The 24,122-nt window shown below is 49.4% G+C and overlaps 1 protein-coding gene across 2 annotated transcripts in view; it reads left to right on the plus strand.

The window, feature by feature from the left end:
* The window catches only part of ZC3H13 (zinc finger CCCH-type containing 13), a 301,667-nt gene that overhangs the window by 127,531 nt on the left and 150,014 nt on the right, over window positions 1-24,122 (plus strand). For both annotated transcript variants that reach the window (XM_063952816.1, XM_063952817.1), the window contains exon 7: window positions 15,799-15,956. In XM_063952816.1, coding sequence (XP_063808886.1) covers window positions 15,799-15,956 — 158 coding nt within the window. The remainder of the gene's footprint in view (window positions 1-15,798; window positions 15,957-24,122) is intronic.

Genomic DNA, 24,122 nt, shown 5'->3' on the forward strand with positions numbered 1-24,122 from the left:
CGGGGGGTGTGACATAGTGACAGAACACGGGGGGGGGTGACAGTGACAGAACACGGGGGGGGGTGACACAGTGCCAGAACACGGGGGGTGACTTAGTGACAGAACACGGGGGGGGTGACATAGTGACAGAACACGGGGGGGGTGACATAGTGACAGAACATGGGGGTGACATAGTGATAGAACACGGGAGGGGGTGACATAGTGACAGAACACGGGGGGGTGACATAGTGACAGAACACGGGGAGGTGACACAGTGACAGAACACGGGGAGGTGACACAGTGACAGAACACGGGTGTGTGACATAGTGACAGAACACAGGGAGGTGACACAGTGACAGAACACGGGGAGTGTGACATAGTGACAGAACACGGGGGGGGTGACATAGTGACAGAACACGGGGGGGGTGACATAGTGACAGAACACGGGGGGGTGACAGTGACAGAACACGGGGGGGGGGGGGGGGGTGACACAGTGCCAGAACACGGGGGGTGACTTAGTGACAGAACACGGGGGGGGGGGGTGACATAGTGACAGAACATGGGGGTGACATAGTGATAGAACACGGGAGGGGGTGACATAGTGACAGAACACGGGGGGGTGACATAGTGACAGAACACGGGGGGGGTGACATAGTGACAGAACACGGGGGGGTGACAGTGACAGAACACGGGGGGGGGGGGGGGTGACACAGTGCCAGAACACGGGGGGTGACTTAGTGACAGAACACGGGGGGGGGGGTGACATAGTGACAGAACATGGGGGTGACATAGTGATAGAACACGGGAGGGGGTGACATAGTGACAGAACACGGGGGGGTGACATAGTGACAGAACACGGGGGGTGTGACATAGTGACAGAACACGTGGGGGGTGACGCAGTGCCAGAACACGGGGGGTGACATAGCGACAGAACACGGGGGGGGGTGACATAGTGACAGAACACGGGAGGGGGTGACATAGTGACAGAACACGGGGCGGGGGTGACATAGTGACAGAACACGGGGGGTGTGACATAGTGACAGAACACGGGGGGGTGACAGTAACAGAACACGGGGGGGTGACACAGTGCCAGAACACGGGGGGTGACATAGTGACAGAACACGGGGGGGGTGACATAGTGACAGAACATGGGGGTGACATAGCGATAGAACACGGGAGGGGTTGGTACAGCGAAAGCTAAAGATCTCTCCCCCAAACCTAAAAACAGTCTGACGCCACTGCCCGCACACACAAATATACACACACACACACACACACACACACACACACACACACACACACACACACACACACTCTTTCTTTCACTTTTCCCATTAACTTACTGATCTGGCTGGCAGTGGCAGGAAGGATGGATCTGTAGCAGTCTGGCTCTTGTCCCGTGTAGCTCCGCCCCCTGAGGTCCCGTCTAGCCCCGCCCCTCATCGGCACCTAGCCCTGCCCCCTTCTCGGCTGAACACAGCCGTTGTCACTGGGGACTCTGGAGGAGGCTGCTACAACGCAGCAGCAGGAGCAGCAGGGGAGAGAGGCGCCGCCGGCAGCTTGGAGGTACTGCAGTGCAGAGCAATGACAAGCAGCTCAGCTGGTCGGGCCGCTTGTCATTGCTCGCTGGTGGGAGGCAGTGGGCCGGGCAGGATCGGTTTGCGGGCCGCATCCGGCCCGCGGGCCGTATTTTGCCCACCCCTAATCTAGATGGATGTTCGGACTCCACTTTCCCCACTCGGGAAGAGGGTGAGCTTCTGAGTGACTCAGATCCAGATACTGCTGGATTCAAGGGTGCATCCTTTAAAGGTCAGGGCATTGATGAGCTACATGCTCACACACACATTTTTATTACAACAAAAAGCAATTGTCAACTTGTGGGTTTACAAGTTCAAAACCGTTCATTGGTTTGTGGCGCTCTCTGTTCTTATGTTCAGCACAATAAAAAAGATCAGATCATAGTGTGGACTGTTTACACAATCTCAGATTACATTTACCATAGATGAAAAAACTCCACTCTTAAGGGGGGTACACACGGAGAGATCCGTGCTTAAATTCTAAGCAATCTGACTAGATTGCTTAGAAATTAAGCACGGATCTCTCCGTGTGTAGGGTGTGGCCCTGCGCGTCCCTATTGCCAGCTCTAGGTTTGGCATGCATGGATGCCAGATCTAATAAGATCGCTCATTTCACCGCTGGGTGAAATGAGCCCCCCCTTCTTCAGCACACATCCCGCTGAGCGGAGGAGAGATGTGTGCTGAGCGGTCTGCTAGATTGCTCAGCACACATCTCCGAGTGTATTCCCCTTTAGAATAAATGTGTGGGAGATAGCCCAAACCAGATTACATTAAGGACACATGCCTTCTATTACCCCTCTGCTATCGAATTGCCTTAATATTTTCCTCAAATGCAGAGGATAAAACAGCATAAAGCAAGTTAGAAATAGTACATGCAGGATAGCTGATTTATTCTCTACATTTAAGGAAAATAATAAGGTAACACTAATACTGAGGGGTGTTAGAAGGTGTGTCCATAAGGCTATATGGATTTGACTAACCTCCGCACATTTCTTTTGAGAGTGGAGTATTTTTACCTATGGTGAAGGTAATCGGAGATTGTGAACGCAGTCTACACTATTAGATCTTTTTTTTGTTTTGTTTTGAGGAACACAAGAACAACACAGTGCCACAAACCAAAGAACTATTGAGGACAGGGCTATTCTTTTTCTGTGATGGCTGCGCTTTATTTCACTTATTATATTGTAATTTATGGGTTTAAGAAGGACTTTGACAGCAGTTTTCACCTGCTGAGACTCATGCAGCTGGTCTCTGCTCATACAGTATTTGGAGAAAGGTAAAACAGTTGGTAAATAGCAATCACTGATTTCTGATCACTTGACAGTGTGTTCCTCCTCTTAGTTTTATTTCAATCTCAATGGCACCAGTTATGCATTTACTTCTCCTAGGATTACTGATATACCCAGAATCGGCAGCAAAGGTTTACCTTTCTAGGGATTCCGTATCCACAGAGTATTTTATCAACAAAGCTAACTGGCCTAGCAATTTGAACAGGTTTGTCAGACCTGTTCAACCTAAACATCACCTTTGAGAAGTAGGTATAGCCAGGTTCTTGAAATGGAGTGGTCCTGTTCACTGGCCAAGCATATTGTCTTCCTGATCACCCTTCCCGGTAGAGCCAGCAAAAAGTAGTAGCAGTTCTACAGCGATTGACTGTGGCTAGTTTCTTGATTGAAGTGTGTTAATCTTTCAGAGGTCATCAGTAGTCTCCTCCTTCCTAAAGTTGGGCAGCCATAATGAAGGTCAGTCTACGGATATTGGACAAACCTGATTGGTCATTCTGTTTTCTTTTGCATAAGTAGCACATAACCTCTTATTTCTCTAACGTCCTAGTGGATGCTGGGGACTCCGTAAGGACCATGGGGAATAGACGGGCTCCGCAGGAGACAGGGCACTTTAAGAAAGAATTTGGATACTGGTGTGCTCTGGCTCCTCCCTCTATGTCCCTCCTCCAGACCTCAGTTTGAATCTGTGCCCGGACGAGCTGGGTGCTGTTTAGTGAGCTATCCTGAGCTTGCTGTGAGAAAGTATTTTGTTAGGTTTTTTATTTTCAGGGAGCTCTGCTGGCAACAGACTCCCTGCATCGTGGGACTGAGGGGAGAGAAGCAGCCCTACTCTCTGAAGATAGGTCCTGCTTCTTAGGCTACTGGACACCATTAGCTCCAGAGGGATCGTACACAGGATCTCACCCTTTGTCGTCCGATCCCAGAGCCGCGCCGCCGTCCCCCTCGCAGTGCCGGAAGACAGAAGCCGGGTGAAAGAAGCAAGAAGACTTCGAAATCGGCGGCAGAAGACTCCAGTCTTCATATGAGGTAGCGCACAGCTCTGCAGCTGTGCGCCATTGCTCCCACACTACACCCACATACTCCGGTCACTGGAAGGGTGCAGGGCGCAGGGGGGGGCGCCCTGGGCAGCAATTAGAGACCTCTTTGGCAAAAGTTTGCATAATATACAGTTGGGCACTGTATATATGTATGAGCCCCCGCCAAAATTGTACATGAAAGCGGGACAGAAGCCCGCCGTCGAGGGGGCGGGGCTTCTTCCTCAGCACTCACCAGCGCCATGTTTTTTCTCCACAGCACCGCTGAGAGGAAGCTCCCCAGTCTCTCCCCTGCAGTTACACGGTAGAAGAGGGTAAAAAAGGGGGGGGGGGCACATAATTAGGCGCAAAAATCAATATAAACAGCAGCTACTGGGTTAACATTAAGTTACTGTGTTATTCCTGGGTTAATAGCGCTGGGGTGTGTGCTGGCATACACTCTCTCTGTCTCTCCAAAGGGCCTTATGGGGGAATTGTCTTCAGATGAGCATTCCCTGAGTGTGTGGTGTGTCGGTACGTGTGTGTCGACATGTCTGAGGTAAAAGGCTCCCCTAAGGAGGAGATGGAGCAAATGTGTGTGTGTGAGGGTGTCTCCGTCGACAACGCCGACACCTGTTTGGATATGTGTAATTATTGCACATAAGATTAGAGAACAGACAGGGAATCTACCCATGTCTGTCCCTATGTCGCAGAGACCTTTAGAGTCTCTCAATGCTCACTATCCAAAATAATAGACACTGATATCGACACGGAGTTTGACTCCAGTGTCGACTACGATAATGCAAAGTTACAGCCAAAATGGCAGAAAAGTATTCAATATATGATTATTGTAATAAAAGATGATTTGCATATCACTGATGACTCATCTGTCCCTGACACAAGGGTACACATGTTTAAGGGGAAGAAAGCTGAGGTAAATTTCCCTCCTCTCATGATGAAAAAGAGCAGGAATCTCCAGACAAGAGACTGCAGTTTCCCACAAAGAATTCTCAGGGAGTATCCTTTCCCCACTAGGGCCAGGATACGATGGGAATCTTCCCCTAGGGTGTCACGTTTGCCCAAAAGGTGGCCCTGACGTAACAGCTATTCTCAGGGATCCTGCAGATAGCGTGCACATTCTGGTACACTACTCAGACCGGCGATTGTGTCGGCATGGGTTTATAGCGCTGTGTCAGCGTGGACAGGTACCTTATCAGCAGAGATTGAGACCCTAGTATGCATATAGATATATATGTATATATAGAGATATATATATATATATTAAAGATGCTGTCTTAAGAGATATGTATATATAAAACATGCCCAAAGAGACATGAGTATACTGGGTCCTAGAGTCAAAGCTATGTCGATTTCTGCTTGACGTGTCCTGTAGAATATGCAATGGACAGATGATGCCGACTTAAGAGGCATATGGAAGGCTGAGGATTGTGTGGAGAAGGGTTCTCGGACCTGGTCTCCACAGCTATAGCTGGTAATTCTGATATTTTGCCTTATATTCCTGCACAGCCTAGGAAAGCACGACATTATCAAATGCAGCCTTTCGAATAAAGAAACAAGAAAGTCCGAGGTGCGTCCTTTCTTGCCCGAGGCGGGGGCAGAGGAAAGAAGCTGCACAACACAGCTAGTTCCCAGGAACAAAAGTCCTCCCCGGCCTCTACAAAAATCCACCGCATGTCGCTGGGGCTCCACAGGCGGAGCTAGGCCCGGTGGGGGCACGTCTTTGTAAGTTCAGCCACAAGTGGTTTCACTCCCTGTTAGATCCCTGGGCAATAGATATTGTGTCTCAGGGATACAAGCTGGACTTTGAGAAGATGCCCCTCACCGACGGACCTGCCGGCTTCCCCCCACGAGAGGGAAACAGTGTTAACTGCAATTCACAAATTGTATCTTCAACAGGTGGTGGTCAAGGTTCCCGTCCTTCAACAAGGAGGGGGTTATTATTCGACCATGTTGTAGTCCCGAAACCAGACGGTTCGGTCAGACCCATATTGAATTTAAAATCCCTGAACATATACCTGAAAAGGTTCAAGTTCAAGATGGAATCGCTAAGAGCGGTCATTGCAAGCCTGAAAGAGGGATATTTTATGGTGACTCGGGACATAAAGGATACATACCTTCATGTCCCCATTTATCCACCTCATCAGGCGTACCTCAGAATTGCGGTACGGGATTGTCATTACCAATTTCAGACGTTGCCGTTTGGTCTCTCCTCGGCCTTGAGAATATTCACCAAGGTAATGGCGGAAATGATGGTGCTCCTGCGGAAGCAAGGTGTCACTATTATCACGTACTTGGACGATCTCCTCATAAAAGCGAGATCAAGAGAGCAGTTGCTGAACAGCGTATCACTTTCTCTGGAAGTGTAACGGCAACACGGCTGGATTCTATATATTCCAAAGTCGCAGTTGGTTCCTACAGCTCATCTGCCTCTCCTAGGCATGATCCTAGACACAGACCAGAAAAGGGTTTATCTCCCGATAGAGAGAGCTCAGGAGCTTGTGACACTGGTCAGGAATCTATTAAAACCAAAACAGGTGTCAGTGCATCACTGCACTCGAGTCCTGGGAAGGAGGGTGGCATCATACGAGGCCATTCCCTTCGGCAGGTTCCATGCGAGGACCTTCCAATGGGACTTACTGGACAAGTGGTCCGGATCACATCTTCAGATGCATCGGTTAATCACCCTATCCCCCAGGGCCAGGGTGTCTCTCCTGTGGTGGCTGCAGAGTGCTCACCTTCTCGAAGGTCGCAGATTCGGCATTCAGGACTGGGTCCTGGTGACCACGGATGCAAGCCTCCGAGGGTGGGGGGCAGTCACACAGGGAAGAAATTTCCAAGGGCTGTGGTCAAGGCAGGAGACTTGCCTTCACATCAATATCCTGGAACTAAGGGCCATATACAACGCCCTAAGTCAAGCGGAGACCCTGCTTTGCGACCAACCGGTTCTGATTCAGTCAGACAATATCACCGCAGTGGCTCATGTAAACCGCCAAGTCGGCACAAGGAGCAGCGTGGCGATGGTAGAAGCCACCAGAATTCTTCGCTGGGTGGAGAATCACGTAAGCGCACTGTCAGCAGTGTTCATTCCGGGAGTGGACAACTGGGAAGCAGACTTCCTCAGCAGGCACGACCTCCACCCGGGAGAGTGAGGACTTTATCAAGAAGTCTTCATGCAGATTGCAAGTCGGTGGGAACTGCCACAGGTGGACATGATGGCATCCCGCCTCAACAAAAAGCTGCAGAGATATTGCGCCAGGTCAAGAGACCCTCAGGCGATAGCTGTGGACGCACTGGTGACACCGTGGGTGTTCCCGTCGGGTTATGTATTTCCTCCTCTTCCTCTCATACCCAAGGTGCTGAGAATCATAAGGAAAAGAGGAGTGAGAACAATACTCTTTGTTCCGGATTGGCCAAGAAGGACTTGGTATCCAGATCTGCAAGAAATGCTCACAGAGGACCCGTGGCCTCTGCCTCTAAGACAGGACTTGTGCAACAGGGGCCCTGTCTGTTCCAATATTTACCGCGGCTGCGTTTGACGGCATGGCGGTTGAACGGCGGAAAAAGGCATTCCGGATGAGGTCATTCCTACGCTGATAGAGGCTAGGAAGGATGTGACGGCTCAACATTATCACCGTATATGGCGAAAATATGTTGCTTGGTGTGAAGCCAGGAATGCTTCTACGGAGGAATTCCAGCTGGGCCGTTTCCTTCACTTCCTACAGTCGGGAGTGACTTTGGGCCTGAAATTGGGTTCCATTAAGGTCCAGATTTCGATCCTATCCTTTTTCTTTCAAAAAGAACTGGCTTCTCTTCCTGAAGTTCAGACGTTGTAAAGGGAGTGCTGCATATTCAGCCCCCTTTTGTGCCTCCAGTGGCACCTTGGGATCTTAACGTGGCGTTGAGTTTCCTGAAGTCACACTGGTTTGAGCCACTAAAAACCGTGGAGTTAAAATTTCTCACGTGGAAGGTGGTCATGCTATTAGCCTTGGCTTCAGCTAGGCGTGTGTCAGAATTAGCGGCTTTGTCACATAAAAGCCCCTATCTGGTTTTCCATATGGACAGGGCAGAATTGCGGACCCGTCCACAATTTCTGCCAAAAGTGGTGTCATCTTTTCATATGAACCAACCTATTGTGGTGCCTGTGGCTACTCGTGACTTGGAGGATTCCGAGTTGCTGGATGTGGTCAGGGCTTTGAAGGTTTATGTAGCCAGAACGGCTAGAGTCAGGAAACCTGACTCGCTGTTTCTCTGACGTCCTAAGTGGATGCTGGGGACTCCGTCAGGACCATGGGGAATAGCGGCTCCGCAGGAGACAGGGCACAAAAGTAAAAGCTTTAGGATCAGGTGGTGTGCACTGGCTCCTCCCCCTATGACCCTCCTCCAAGCCTCGGTTAGATCTTTGTGCCCGGCCGAGAAGGGTGCAATCTAGGTGGCTCTCCTAAAGAGCTGCTTAGAGTAAAAGTTTTGTTAGGTTTTTTATTTTCAGTGAGTCCTGCTGGCAACAGGCTCACTGCATCGAGGGACTTAGGGGAGAAGGAGTGAACTCACCTGCGTGCAGGATGGATTGGCTTCTTAGGCTACTGGACACTAGCTCCAGAGGGACGATCACAGGTACAGCCTGGATGGGTCACCGGAGCCGCGCCGCCGACCCCCTTGCAGATGCTGGAGAGAAGAGGTCCAGAAATCGGCGGCTGAAGACTTCCCAGTCTTCTTAAGGTAGCGCACAGCACTGCAGCTGTGCGCCATTGCTCTCAGCACACTTCACACCAACGGTCACTGAGGGTGCAGGGCGCTTGGGGGGGCGCCCTGGGCAGCAATGAAAGTACCTATGCTGGCTAAAAATACATCACATATAGCCCCTGGGGCTATATGGATGTATTTAACCCCTGCCAGGTTGTCAGAAAAACGGGAGAAGAAGCCCGCCGAAAAGGGGGCGGGGCCTATTCTCCTCAGCACACAGCGCCATTTTCCCTCACAGAACTGCTGGTGGGAAGGCTCCCAGGCTCTCCCCTGCACTGCACTACAGAAACAGGGTTAAAACAGAGAGGGGGGGCATTTTTGTGGCGATATTATTACATATTAAGATGCTATAAGGGAAAACACTTATATAAGGTTGTCCCTGTAAAATTATAGCGTTTTGGTGTGTGCTGGCAAACTCTCCCTCTGTCTCCCCAAAGGGCTAGTGGGGTCCTGTCCTCTATCAGAGCATTCCCTGTGTGTGTGCTGTGTGTCGGTACGTGTGTGTCGACATGTATGAGGACGATGTTGGTGAGGAGACGGAGCAATTGCCTGTAATGGTGATGTCACTCTCTAGGGAGTCGACACCGGAATGGATGGCTTATTTAGGGAATTACGTGATAATGTCAACAAGCTGCAAGGTCGGTTGACGACATGAGACGGCCGGCAAACCAATTAGTACCTGTCCAGGCGTCTCAAACACCGTCAGGGGCTTTAAAACGCCCATTACCTCGGTCGGTCGACACAGACACAGACACGGACACTGACTCCAGTGTCGATGGTGAAGAAACAAACGTATTTTCCATTAGGGCCACACGTTACATGTTAAGGGCAATGAAGGAGGTGTTACATATTTCTGATACTACAAGTACCACAAAAAAGGGTATTATGTGGGGTGTGAAAAAACTGCCTGTAGTTTTTCCTGAATCAGATAAATTAATTGAAGTGTGTGATGATGCGTGGGTTTCCCCCGATAGAAAATTAAAGGCGCTCACACGCTTATCAAAACAAGTGGCGTTACAGTCTCCAGATACGGCCGCCCTCAAGGAGCCAGCTAATAGGAGGCTGGAAAATATCCTAAAAAGTATATACACACATACTGGTGTTATACTGCGACCAGCGATCGCCTCAGCCTGGATGTGCAGCGCTGGGGTGGCTTGGTCGGATTCCCTGACTGAAAATATTGATACCCTTGACAGGGACAGTATTTTATTGACTATAGAGCATTTCTATATATACGAGATGCACAGAGGGATATTTGCACTCTGGCATCATGAGTAAGTGCGATGTCCATGTCTGCCAGAAGATGTTTATGGACACGACAGTGGTCAGGTGATGCAGATTCCAAACGGCACATGGAGGTATTGCCGTATAAAGGAGAGGAGTTATTTGGGGTCGGTCCATCGGACCTGGTGGCCACGGCAACAGCTGGAAAATCCACCTTTTTACCCCAAGTCACATCTCAGCAGAAAAAGACACCGTCTTTTCAGCCTCAGTCCTTTCGTCCCCATAAGGGCAAGCGGGCAAAAGGCCAGTCATATCTGCCCAGGGGTAGAGGAACGGAAGAAGACTGCAGCAGGCAGCCCCTTCCCAGGAACAGAAGCCCTCCACCGCTTCTGCCAAGTCCTCAGCATGACGCTGGGGCCGTACAAGCGGACTCAGGTGCGGTGGGGGGGGTCGTCTCAAGAGTTTCAGCGCGCAGTGGTCTCACTCGCAAGTGGACCCCTGGATCCTACAAGTAGTATCCCAGGGGTACAGATTGGAAATTCGAGACGTCTCCCCCTCGCAGGTTCCTGAAATCTGCTTTACCAACGTCTCCCTCCGACAGGGAGGCATTATTGGAAACAATTCACAAGCTGTATTCCCAGCAGGTGATAATCAAAGTACCCCTCCTACAACAAGGAAAAGGGTATTATTCCACACTATTTGTGGTACTGAAGCCAGACGGCTCGGTGAGATCTATTCTAAATCTGAAATCTTTGAACACTTACATACAAAGGTTCAAATCAAGATGGAGTCACTCAGAGCAGTGATAGCGAACCAGGAAGAAGGGGACTATATGGTGTCCCTGGACATCAAGGATGCTTACCTCCATGTCCCAAATTGCCCTTCTCACCAAGGGTACCTCAGGTTCGTGGTACAGAACTGTCACTATCAGTTTCAGACGCTGCCGTTTGGATTGTCCACGGCACCCCGGGTCTTTACCAAGGTAATGGCCGAAATGATGATTCTTCTTCAAAGAAAAGGCGTCTTAATTATCCCTTACTTGGACGATCTCCTGATAAGGGCAAGGTCCAGAGAACAGTTGGAGGTCGGAGTAGCACTATCTCAAGTAGTTCTACGACAGCACGGGTGGATTCTAAATATTCCAAAATCGCAGCTGATTCCGACGACACGTCTGCTGTTACTAGGGATGATTCTGGACACAGTCCAGAAAAAGGTGTTTCTCCCGGAGGAGAAAGCCTGGGAGTTATCCGAGCTAGTTAGGAACCTCCTAGAACCAGGCCAAGTGTCAGTGCATCAATGCACAAGAGTCCTGGGAAAAATGGTGGCTTCTTAAAACGAAGCGATTCCATTCGGCAGATTTCACGAAAGAATTTTTCAGTGGGATCTGCTGGACGAATGGTCCGGATCGCATCTTCAGATGCATCAGCGGATAATCCTGTCTCCAAGGACAAGGGTGTCTCTTCTGTGGTGGCTGCAGAGTGCTCATCTACTAGAGGGCAGCAGATTCGGCATTCAGGACTGGGTCCTGGTGACCACGGATGCCAGCCTGAGAGGCTGTGGAGCAGTCACACAGGGAAGAAATTTCCAAGAAGTGTGGTCAAGTCTGGAGACTTCTCTCCACATAAATATACTGGAGCTAAGGGCAATTTACAATGCTCTGAGCCTAGGAAGACCTCTGCTTCAAAGTCAACCGGTGCTGATCCAGTCGGACAACATCACGGCAGTCGCCCACGTAAACAGACAGGGCGGCACAAGAAGCAGGAGGGCAATGGCAGCAAGGATTCTTCGCTGGGCGAAAAATCATGTGATAACACTGTTAGCGGTGTTCATTCCGGGAGTGGACAACTGGGAAGCAGACTTCCTCAGCAGGCACGACCTCCACCCGGGAGAGTGGAGACTTCATCTGGAAGTCTTCCACATGATTGTGAACCGTTGGGAAAGACCAAAGGTGGACATGATGGCGTCCTGTCTGAACAAAAAACTGGACCGGTATTGCGCCAGGTCAAGAGACCCTCAGGCAATAGCTGGGACGCTCTGGTAACACCGTGGGTGTACCAGTCGGTGTATGTGTTCCCTCCTCTGCCTCTCATACCCAAGGTACTGAGAATTATAAGGAGGAGAGGAGTAAGAACTATACTCGTGGCTCCGGATTGGCCAAGAAGGACTTGGTACCCGGAACTTCAAGAGATACTAAGAAGGGACTTGCTTCAGCAAGGATCATGTCTGTTCCAAGACTTACCGCGGCTGCGTTTGACGGCATGGCGGTTGAACGCCGGATCCTAAGGGAAAAAGGCATTCCGGAAGAGGTCATCCCTACCCTGGTCAGAGCCAGGAAGGAGGTGACCACACAACATTATCACCGCATTTGGCGAAAATATGTTGCATGGTGTGAGGCCAGGAAGGCCCCCACGGAGGAATTTCAACTCGGTCGATTCCTACATTTCCTGCAAACAGGAGTGTCTATGTGCCTCAAATTGGGGTCCATTAAGGTTCAAATTTCGGCCCTGTCGAATTTCTTCCAGAAAGAATTGGCTTCAGTTCCTGAAGTCCAGAAGTTTGTCAAGGGAGTACTGCATATACAACCCCCTTTTGTGCCTCCAGTGGCACTGTGGGATCTCAACGTAGTTCTGGGATTCCTCAAATCACATTGGTTTAAACCGCTCAAATCTGTGGATTTGAAATATCTCACATGGAAAGTGACCATGCTGTTGGCCCTGGCCTCGGCCAGGCGAGTGTCCGAATTGGCGGCTTTGTCTCACAAAAGCCCATATCTGATTGTCCATTCGGACAGGGCAGAGCTGCGGACTCGTCCCCAGTTTCTCCCTAAGGTGGTGTCAGCGTTTCACCTGAACCAGCTTATTGTGGTACCTGCGGATACTAGGGACTTGGAGGACTCCAAGTTGCTAGATGTTGTCAGGGCCCTGAAAATATAGGTTTCCAGGACGGCTGGAGTCAGGAAAACTGACTTGCTGTTATCCTGTATGCACCCAACAAACTGGGTGCTCTTGCTTCTAAGCAGACGATTGCTAGTTGGATGTGTAGTACAATTCAGCTTGCACATTCTGTGGCAGGCCTGCCACAGCCAAAATATGTAAATGCCCATTCCACAAGGAAGGTGGGCTCATCTTGGGCGGCTGCCCGAGGGGTCTCGGCTTTACAACTTTGCCGAGCTGCTACTTGGTCAGGGGCACACCCTGGCTGAGGAGGACCTGGAGTTCTCTCACTCGGTGCTGCAGAGTCATCCGCACTCTCCCGCCCGTTTGGGAGCTTTGGTATAATCCCCATGGTCCTGACGGAGTCCCCAGCATCCACTTAGGACGTCAGAGAAAATAAGAATTTACTTACCGATAATTCTATTTCTCGTAGTCCGTAGTGGATGCTGGGCGCCCATCCCAAGTGCGGATTGTCTGCAATACTTGTACATAGTTATTGTTACAAAAATCGGGTTATTATTGTTGTGAGCCATCTTTTCAGAGGCTCCGCTGTTATCATGCTGTTAACTGGGTTCAGATCACAGGTTGTACAGTGTGATTGGTGTGGCTGGTATGAGTCTTACCCGGGATTCAAAATCCTTCCTTATTGTGTACGCTCGTCCGGGCACAGTATCCTAACTGAGGCTTGGAGGAGGGTCATAGGGGGAGGAGCCAGTGCACACCACCTGATCCTAAAGCTTTTACTTTTGTGCCCTGTCTCCTGCGGAGCCGCTATTCCCCATGGTCCTGACGGAGTCCCCAGCATCCACTACGGACTACGAGAAATAGAATTATCGGTAAGTAAATTCTTATTTTATCCTGTATGCATCCAACAAGCTGGGTGCTCCTGCTTCAAAGCAAACTATTGCTCGCTGGATCTGTAACACGATTCAGCAGGCTAATTCTGCGGCTGGATTGCCGCTGCCTAAATCGGTTAATGCCCATTCCACAAGGAAGGTGGGCTCTTCTTGGGCGGCTGCCCGAGGGGTCTCGGCATTACAGCTTTGCCGAGCAGCTACTTGGTCAGTTTCAAACACTTTTGCAAAGTTTTACAATTTTGATACCCTGGCTGAGGAGGACCTTGTGTTTGCTCATTCGGTGCTGCAGAGTCATCCACACTCTCCCGCCCGTTTGGGAGCTTTGGTATAATCCCCATGGTCCTTACGGAGTCCCCAGCATCCACTAGGACAGGGATGGGGAACCTTCGGCCCTCCAGCTGTTGTTGAACTACACATTCCAGCATGCCCTGCAACAGTTTTAGCATGGACAAATAGCAAAACTGTAGCAAGGCATGCTGGTATGTGTAGTTCAACAACAGCTGGAGGGCCGAAGGTTCCCCATCCCTGCACTAGGACGTTAGAGAAAATAAGATTTTTACTTACCGGTAAATTTATTTCTCGTAGTCCGTAGTGGATGCTGGGCGCCCGTCCCAAGTGCGGACTTCTTCTTCAATACTTGTTTATAGTTATTGCTTAAATAAGGGTTATGTTGTGGTTGCATCAGGGTTGATCTGATGCTCCGTTGTTGTTCATACTGTTAACTGGGTAAGGTTATCACAAGTTATACGGTGTGATTGGTGTGACTGGTATGAGTCTTGCCCTGGATTCCAAAATCCTTTCCTTGTACTGTCAGCTCTTCCGGGCACAGTTTCTCAAACTGAGGTCTGGAGGAGGGACATAGAGGGGGGAGCCAGAGCACACCAGTATCCAAATTCTTTCTTAAAGTGCCCTGTCTCCTGCGGAGCCCGTCTATTCCCCATGGTCCTTACGGAGTCCCCAGCATCCACTACGGACTACGAGAAATAAATTTACCGGTAAGTAAAATCTTATTTTTTCCTTCCAAACTCTTTGCTTAACAAGCTGTTCAGTGAGAGGTGGAGGATCCCAGACAAAAGGTTATGGGGCTTGGTTTCGAATTCCTTGGTCTTCAATTTGGCCTGCCAAGATTGCTAGATATGTTTTTAAGACACTTGGGATTTTTATTTTCTTGCTTAGGGGGTGATTCAGTTCTTTTTTGGGGCGCACAAAGTAATGGGCAACCTGTCAGAGCAATTCAGTTGATGCTCTGATCGGGTACCCAAATAGACTGGGGATTAGCTGCGAATAGCCTGGTTAGAGTGCACAAACTCCTGTTTGGCCGCCTAAACCACGGATTTTGCACACATTTCTTCTCACACCTCAGGAGACTGTGAGAAGAAATGTCACCCCTGTGGCTAATTGCTCTGTTTTGTGCCCTCTACTGGTAGCTGTGGTTATAAGCATTAAATCACTCGCTTGGTGCACAGGGAATATGTTCTATACCAGTGGTTCGGACCATCAACCCAACGCACCCCTGCAAGTGACCTGAGACAATCCAGGGTGCTGTGGCACACAGTTTGAGAACCACTGTTCCATACACAATCAAAGCATTGCTGATTAAGTCATCTGAGCGATGTATTGAAAATCATTCTTTCTGCAAAGTGCTGTTTATTTGTTTTTGTTCGTGTTTTTTATTTGGAGACCATCTCTATTACCAAACGGCTGGTGAGGAAACTCAGCCCGGTGTAGGAGTACTTGCTAATTCCCAACTTTCGCTTCTGTGTATAATATATATATATATATATATATATATATATATATATATATATATATATATATATATATTGTTTTAACTGGCAGCACAAAGTCATGCAGTCTGTAGAAAATGATTACCTTTCCTCCTTCCCATGTTTTCAGCTATGGTACGTCTGTTGTGCTTTCTGTAAAATCCATTTGTTTGTAACCTATAGAGGCACACAACAGGAATACCCTTGTTCTTGGCTTCTTCTGTATGGGTTACTGGTAAAGTAGTTATGGGAGGAGATAGTTGCATAGTGCTCTGCCCCCATACTGTGGTATAAGCTTTGTACCTAATACCTTTTTATACTCTGCTGTGCTCACCCTTCATATTTTTTAAGTACATTTTAATATACTGTAACTTTTTTTTCTTCTGAATTTTGTTTCTGTAGATTTCACTTGAAGTTGTTGCTAAAATGTCCCCGTCTCCAAGTAAATCGAGCAAGTCTCCAAAACGGAAGTCCAGTCCAAAGTCTAGCAATCCTATAGGCAAGAAGGAAAAAAAGACAGCTGCAGGAACATCTCCACCGCCGTCTGAGCTACCCACAAGGTGAGGATTACTATCCAATCTGTACCTTTTTTTGTTCTAACGTATTTAAGAGCGGAATGCATCTGCCCAGCCATTTTAGCACGTCTGAATTAACTTTATTTTGATTACCGAATTTGTTATGTTTGGTTTCCAGGTATAATATTCGTACAGTGTTCTGCCTATCGGACACATTCGTAAAGCAGAGGTTCCCAAACTGGGGTCTATGTACTAAGCCTTGGATGGAGATTAAGTACAAGCTTCTAACTGCCATGTGTTTGAAAAATGATAGTAGCTGGTTGGCTGGTACTTTATCTATGTCCACTTGAATCTCTCTCCAATGCTTAGTACATAGATTTCTTTGTCTTAAAGACACTCTAAAGCTGGGTACAAAGCTTAAGATTCTGTTTCTGGTTGGAGCGAAAATCTTGTAATGTATGGGAGCCAATGATAAGCCACCATTTGCTTCTAAAAGCCGGAAAATGGGTATAACTGGTCGGTCGGATAAATTGGTTAAATCAAATGGATTTAACCAATTTGTTTGAATGTCTATTTTCCTGTGTTTAGGACAAATTGTGGCTGTCATTTGCTCCCACACATTACCAGATTTACGTTCCAACCAGAAAGGTTGGGCAGATAGTCGTATAGCGTGTATCCAGCTTTAACAGTCCAGGTTTTAAATAAATCCATGCTTAAGCACAGGTGACTTTATTAGTACCTGTCAGTTTGATTTAACCATCTGTGCTCAACCATTGCTATCCTTAACTAAAGCTAGGCATTCCGTATACTATACAGTAATCTGGCAGACCATCTGTCTAATCTTTCTGTTGTGAATGAACATCTGGTAATATATGGGAGCAAATAACAATCAACCTTTTGCTCCCAAACACTTAAAAATGAACAATAACCGTCATGCAGATAAATTGATTAAATCACAGTTTAAACCAATTTGTTTGACCGTTTTTGTGCTTTTTCCAGTGGTTGGGAGCAAATGGTCTATTGCCATTTTTTCTGACGTCCTAGTGGATGCTGGGAACTCCGTAAGGACCATGGGGAATAGCGGCTCCGCAGGAGACTGGGCACAAAAGTAAAAGCTTTAGGACTACCTGGTGTGCACTGGCTCCTCCCCCTATGACCCTCCTCCAAGCCTCAGTTAGATTTTTGTGCCCGGCCGAGAAGGGTGCACACTAGGGGCTCTCCTGAGCTTCTTAGTGAAAGTTTAGTTTTAGGTTTTTTATTTTCAGTGAGACCTGCTGGCAACAGGCTCACTGCATCGAGGGACTAAGGGGAGAAGAAGCGAACTCACCTGCGTGCAGAGTGGATTGGGCTTCTTAGGCTACTGGACACCATTAGCTCCAGAGGGACCGAACACAGGCCCAGCCTCGGAGCTCGGTCCCAGAGCCGCGCCGCCGGCCCCCTTACAGAGCCAGAAGCAAGAAGAGGTCCGGAAAAATCGGCGGCAGAAGACATCAGTCTTCAACAAGGTAGCGCACAGCACTGCAGCTGTGCGCCATTGTTACTCAGGCACACTTCGGTCACTGAGGGTGCAGGGCGCTAGGGGGGGGGCGCCCTGAGCAGCAATGTAAACACCTTGGCTGGCATAAATACATCACATATAACCCCCAGGGCTATATGGATGTATTTTAACCCCTGCCAGAACTCACCAAAAAGCGGGAGAAAAGGCCGCCGAGAAGGGGGCGGAGCCTATCTCCTCAGCACACGGGGCGCCATTTTCCATCACAGCTCCGCTGGAAGGACGTCTCCCTGACTCTCCCCTGCAGTCCTGCACTACAGAAAAGGGTAAAAAAAGAGAGGGGGGCACTCATTTGGCGCAGTTTTGATACTAACAGCAGCTATAAAGGGAAAAGCACATTTTATAGTGGTATTCCTGTCTATATATAGCGCTCTGGTGTGTGCTGGCATACTCTCCCTCTGTCTCCCCAAAGGGCTAGTGGGGTCCTGTCCTCTATCAGAGCATTCCCTGTGTGTGTGCGGTGTGTCGGTACGATTGTGTCGACATGTTTGAGGAGGAAAATGAGATGGAGGCAGAGCAATTGCCTATTATAGAGTTGTCACCCCCTAGGGAGTCGACACCTGAGTGGATGAGCTTATGGAAGGAATTGCGTGACAGTGTCAGCTCTTTACGACAGTCAGTTGACGACATGAGACAGCCGGCTACTCAGCTTGTGCCTGTCCAGGGGTCTCAAACGCCATCAGGGGCTTTAAAACGCCCGTTACCTCAAATGGCAGACACAGGCACGGATACTGACTCCAGTGTCGATGATGAGGAGACAAACGTGACTTCCAGTAGGGCCACACGTTACATGATTGAAGCAATGAAAAATGTATTGCATATCTCTGATAATACAAGTACCACTAAAAAGGGTATTATGTTTGGTGAGAAAAAACTGCCTGTAGTTTTTCCTGTATCCGAGGAATTAAATGAAGTGTGTGATGAGGCGTGGGTTTCCCCCGATAAAAAACTGATAATTCCTAAAAGGTTATTGGCATCGTACCCTTTCCCGCCAGAGGATAGGGCACGTTGGGAAACACCCCCTAGGGTGGATAAAGCGCTCACACGCTTGTCTAAACAGGTAGCACTACCCTCTCCTGATACGGCCGCCCTAAAGGAACCTGCCGATAGATAGCTGGAGAATATCCTAAAATGTATATACACTCACACGGGTGTTATACTGCGACCAGCAATCGCCTCAGCCTGGATGTGCAGTGCGGGCCTGGCGTGGTCGGATTCCCTGACTGAAAATATTGATACCCTAGATAGGGACAGTATATTACTGACTATAGAGCATTTGAAGGATGCATTTCTATATATGCGTGATGCACAGAGGGATATTTGCAGACTGGCATCAAGAGTTAGCGCGCTGTCCATTTCTGCAAGAAGAGGTTTATGGACGCGGCAGTGGTCAGGTGATGCGGATTCTAAAAGGCACATGGAAGTATTGCCTTATAAGGGGGAGGAGTTATTTGGGGTATGTCTATCAGACCTGGTAGCCACGGCAACTGCTGGAAAATCCACATTTTTACCCCAGGTAGCTTCTCAACCTAAGAAGACACCGTATTATCAGGCGCAGTCCTTTCGGCCCCATAAGGGCAAGCGGGCAAAAGGCGCCTCATTTCTGCCCAGTGGCAGAGGGAGAGGAAAAAGGCTGCAACAAACAGCCAGTTCCCAGGAACAAAAGCCCTCTCCCGCCTCCGCAAAGTCCTCCGCATGACGCTGGGGCTTTACAAGCGGACTCAGGCACGGTGGGGGCCCGTCTCAAGAAGTTCAGTGCGCAGTGGGCCCACTCGCAAGTGGACCCCTGGATCCTTCAGGTGGTATCTCAGGGGTACAAATTGGAATTCGAGACGTCTCCCCCTCGCCGTTTTCTAAAGTCTGCTTTACCGACGTCTCCCTCAGAAAGGGAGGCAGTATTGGAAGCCATTCACAAGCTATATTCCCAGCAGGTGATAATCAAGGTACCCCTCCTACAACAGGGAAAGGGGTACTATTCCACACTATTTGTGGTACCGAAGCCGGACGGCTCGGTGAGACCAATTTTAAACCTAAAATCCTTGAACACTTACATACAAAGGTTCAAATTCAAGATGGAGTCACTCAGAGCAGTGATTGCAAACCTGGAAGAAGGGGACTATATGGTGTCTCTGGACATCAAAGATGCTTACCTACATGTCCCATTTTACCCTTCTCACCAAGGGTACCTCAGGTTTGTGGTACAGAACTGTCACTATCAGTTTCAGACGCTGCCGTTTGGATTGTCCACGGCACCCCGGGTCTTTACCAAGGTAATGGCCGAAATGATGATACTCCTTCGAAGGAAGGGAGTTTTAGTTATCCCTTACTTGGACGATCTCCTGATAAGGGCAAGATCCAGGGAACAGTTGGAAGTCGGAGTAGCACTATCTCAGATAGTGCTGCGCCAGCACGGTTGGATTCTCAATATTCCAAAATCGCAGCTGATCCCGACGACACGACTTCTATTCCTAGGGATGATCCTGGACACAGTCCAGAAAAAGGTGTTTCTCCCGGAGGAGAAAGCCAGGGAGTTATCCGAACTAGTCAGAAATCTCCTAAAACCAGGCCAAGTCTCAGTGCATCAATGCACAAGGGTCCTGGGAAAGATGGTGGCTTCTTACGAAGCAATCCCATTCGGCAGATTCCACGCAAGAACCTTCCAGTGGGATCTGCTAGAAAAATGGTCCGGGTCGCATCTTCAGATGCATCAGCGGATAATCTTGTCACCAAGGACAAGGGTGTCTCTCCTGTGGTGGTTGCAGAGTGCTCATCTTCTAGAGGGCCGCAGATTCGGCATTCAGGACTGGGTCCTGGTGACCACGGATGCCAGCCTGAGAGGCTGGGGAGCAGTCACACAGGGAAGAAATTTCCAGGGCTTGTGGTCAAGCCTGGAGACATCACTTCACATAAATATCCTGGAGCTAAGGGCCATCTACAATGCTCTAAGCCTAGCAAGACCTCTGCTTCAAGGTCAGCCGGTGCTGATCCAGTCAGACAACATCACGGCAGTCGCCCACGTAAACAGACAGGGCGGCACAAGAAGCAGGAGGGCAATGGCAGAAGTTGCAAGGATTCTTCGCTGGGCGGAAAATCATGTGATAGCACTGTCAGCAGTGTTCATTCCGGGAGTGGACAACTGGGAAGCAGACTTCCTCAGCAGACACGACCTCCACCCGGGAGAGTGGGGACTTCACCCAGAAGTCTTCCACATGATTGTGAACCGTTGGGAAAAACCAAAGGTGGACATGATGGCGTCCCGCCTCAACAAAAAACTAGACAGGTATTGCGCCAGGTCAAGGGACCCTCAGGCAATAGCTGTGGACGCTCTGGTAACACCGTGGGTGTACCAGTCAGTGTATGTGTTCCCTCCTCTGCCTCTCATACCCAAGGTACTGAGAATCATAAGAAGGAGAGGAGTAAGGACTATACTCGTGGCTCCGGATTGGCCAAGAAGGACTTGGTACCCGGAACTTCAAGAGATGCTCACAGAGGACCCGTGGCCTCTACCTCTAAGAAAGGACCTGCTCCAGCAGGGACCCTGTCTGTTCCAAGACTTACCGCGGCTGCGTTTGACGGCATGGCGGTTGAACGCCGGATCCTGAAGGAAAAAGGCATTCCGGATGAAGTCATCCCTACCCTGATCAAAGCCAGGAAGGATGTAACCGTACAGCATTATCACCGTATTTGGTGTAAATATGTTGCGTGGTGCGAGGCCAGGAAGGCCCCTGCAGAGGAATTTCAACTGGGTCGTTTCCTGCATTTCCTGCAAACAGGACTGTCTATGGGCCTAAAATTAGGGTCCATTAAGGTTCAAATTTCGGCCCTGTCGATTTTCTTCCAGAAAGAACTGGCTTCAGTTCCTGAAGTTCAGACGTTTGTCAAGGGGGTACTGCATATACAGCCTCCTTTTGTGCCTCCAGTGGCACCTTGGGATCTCAATGTAGTTTTGGGGTTCCTAAAATCACATTGGTTTGAACCACTCACCACTGTGGACTTAAAATATCTCACATGGAAAGTGGTAATGCTGTTGGCCCTGGCTTCAGCCAGGCGTGTCTCAGAATTGGCGGCTTTATCCTATAAAAGCCCTTACCTAATTTTTCATACGGACAGGGCAGAATTGAGGACTCGTCCTCAATTTCTCCCTAAGGTGGTTTCAGCGTTTCACTTGAACCAGCCTATTGTGGTACCTGCGGCTACTAGGGACTTGGAGGACTCCAAGTTGCTGGACGTAGTCAGGGCCCTGAAAATATGTTTCCAGGACGGCTGGAGTCAGAAAATCTGACTCGCTGTTTATCCTGTATGCACCCAACAAGCTGGGTGCTCCTGCTTCTAAGCAGACTATTGCTCGTTGGATTTGTAGTACAATTCAGCTTGCACATTCTGTGGCAGGCCTGCCACAGCCAAAATCTGTAAAAGCCCATTCCACAAGGAAGGTGGGCTCATCTTGGGCGGCTGCCCGAGGGGTCTCGGCTTTACAACTTTGCCGAGCAGCTACTTGGTCAGGGGCAAACACGTTTGCTAAATTCTACAAATTTGATACCCTGGCTGAGGAGGACCTGGAGTTCTCTCATTCGGTGCTGCAGAGTCATCCGCACTCTCCCGCCCGTTTGGGAGCTTTGGTATAATCCCCATGGTCCTTACGGAGTTCCCAGCATCCACTAGGACGTCAGAGAAAATAAGAATTTACTTACCGATAATTCTATTTTTCGTAGTCCGTAGTGGATGCTGGGCGCCCATCCCAAGTGCGGATTGTCTGCAATACTTGTACATAGTTATTGTTACAAAAATCGGGTTATTAATGTTGTGAGCCATCCTTTCAGAGGCTCCTCTGTTATCATGCTGTTAACTGGGTTCAGATCACAGGTTGTACGGTGTGATTGGTGTGGCTGGTATGAGTCTTACCCGGGATTCAAAATCCTTCCTTATTGTGTACGCTCGTCCGGGCACAGTATCCTAACTGAGGCTTGGAGGAGGGTCATTGGGGGAGGAGCCAGTGCACACCAGGTAGTCCTAAAGCTTTTACTTTTGTGCCCAGTCTCCTGCGGAGCCGCTATTCCCCATGGTCCTTACGGAGTTCCCAGCATCCACTACGGACTACGAGAAATAGAATTATCGGTAAGTAAATTCTTATTTGCTCCCATTCATTACCAGCTTTTCATTCCAACCAGTCAGATTAAACAGATGATCACCAGACAATTGTATAGTGTATGCCCAGCTTAACCACGAATATTACGGTGCTTTGAGGACCGAGTTTGGGAACAACTGTAGTACAGGTTGAGTATCCCATATCCAAATATTCCGAAATACGGACTTTTTTGAGTGAGAGTGAGATAGTGAAACCTTTGTTTCTCTGACGTCCTAGTGGATGCTGGGGACTCCGTAAGGACCATGGGGGATAGACGGCTCCGCAGGAGACTGGGCACATCTAAAAAAAGCTTTAGGACTATCTGGTGTGCACTGGCTCCTCCCCCTATGACCCTCCTCCAAGCCTCAGTTAGATTTCTGTGCCCGGCTGAGCTGGATGCACACTAGGGGCTCTCCTGAGCTCCTAGGAAGAAAGTATATGTTAGGTTTTTTATTTTCAGTGAGACCTGCTGGCAACAGGCTCACTGCACCGAGGGACTAAGGGGAGAAGAAGCGAACCTACCTAAGTGGTGGTAGCTTGGGCTTCTTAGGCTACTGGACACCATTAGCTCCAGAGGGATCGAACACAGGACCCGACCTCGTCGTCCGTTCCCGGAGCCGCGCCGCCGTCCCCCTTACAGAGCCAGAAGCAAGAAGGTGGTCCGGAAAATCGGCGGCTGAAGACTTCTGTCTTCTCCAAGGTAGCGCACAGCACTGCAGCTGTGCGCCATTGCTCCTCATGCACACCACACACTGCGGTCACTGATGGGTGCAGGGCGCTGGGGGGGGGTGCCCTGAGCAGCAATATTAACACCTTGGCTGGCGAACTGACACCATATATAGTCCCAGGGGCTATATAGGTGTTTATTAACCCCTGCCAGAACTTTTACAATAGCGGGAGAAAGCCCCGCCGAAAAAGGGGCGGAGCCATCTCCCTCAGCACACTGGCGCCATTTTCCCTCACAGCTCTGCTGGAGGGATCGCTCCCTGGCTCTCCCCTGCAGTCCTGCACTACAGAAAAGGGTTAAAGAGAGAGGGGGGGCACAAATTATGCGCAGTATATATATATATATATATATATATATATATATAATATATTATGCAGCTATAAGGGAAAACACTCTCTATAGGTGATATCCCTGTGATATATAGCGCTCTGGTGTGTGCTGGCATACTCTCCCTCTGTCTCCCCAAAGGGCTTTGTGGGGTCCTGTCCTCTGTCAGAGCATTCCCTGTGTGTGTGCTGTGTGTCGGTACTGCTGTGTCGACATGTATGATGAGGATAATGATGTGGAGGCGGAGCAAATGCTTGTAAATGGGATGTCACCCCCTGCGGGGTCGACACCGGTGTGGATGGACTTATGGAAGGAATTACGTGACAGTGTCAACTCCTTACATAAAAGGTTTGACGACATAGGACAGCCGGCTGCTCAGCTTGTGCCTGTCCAAGCGTCTCGCATGTCATCAGGGGCTCTAAAACGCCCGCTACCTCAGATGGCAGACACAGATGTTGACACGGATACCGACTCCAG

Source organism: Pseudophryne corroboree, chromosome 2 (genome assembly GCF_028390025.1).
Source record: "Pseudophryne corroboree isolate aPseCor3 chromosome 2, aPseCor3.hap2, whole genome shotgun sequence".
In the NCBI taxonomy this organism is placed as follows: domain Eukaryota; kingdom Metazoa; phylum Chordata; class Amphibia; order Anura; family Myobatrachidae; genus Pseudophryne; species Pseudophryne corroboree.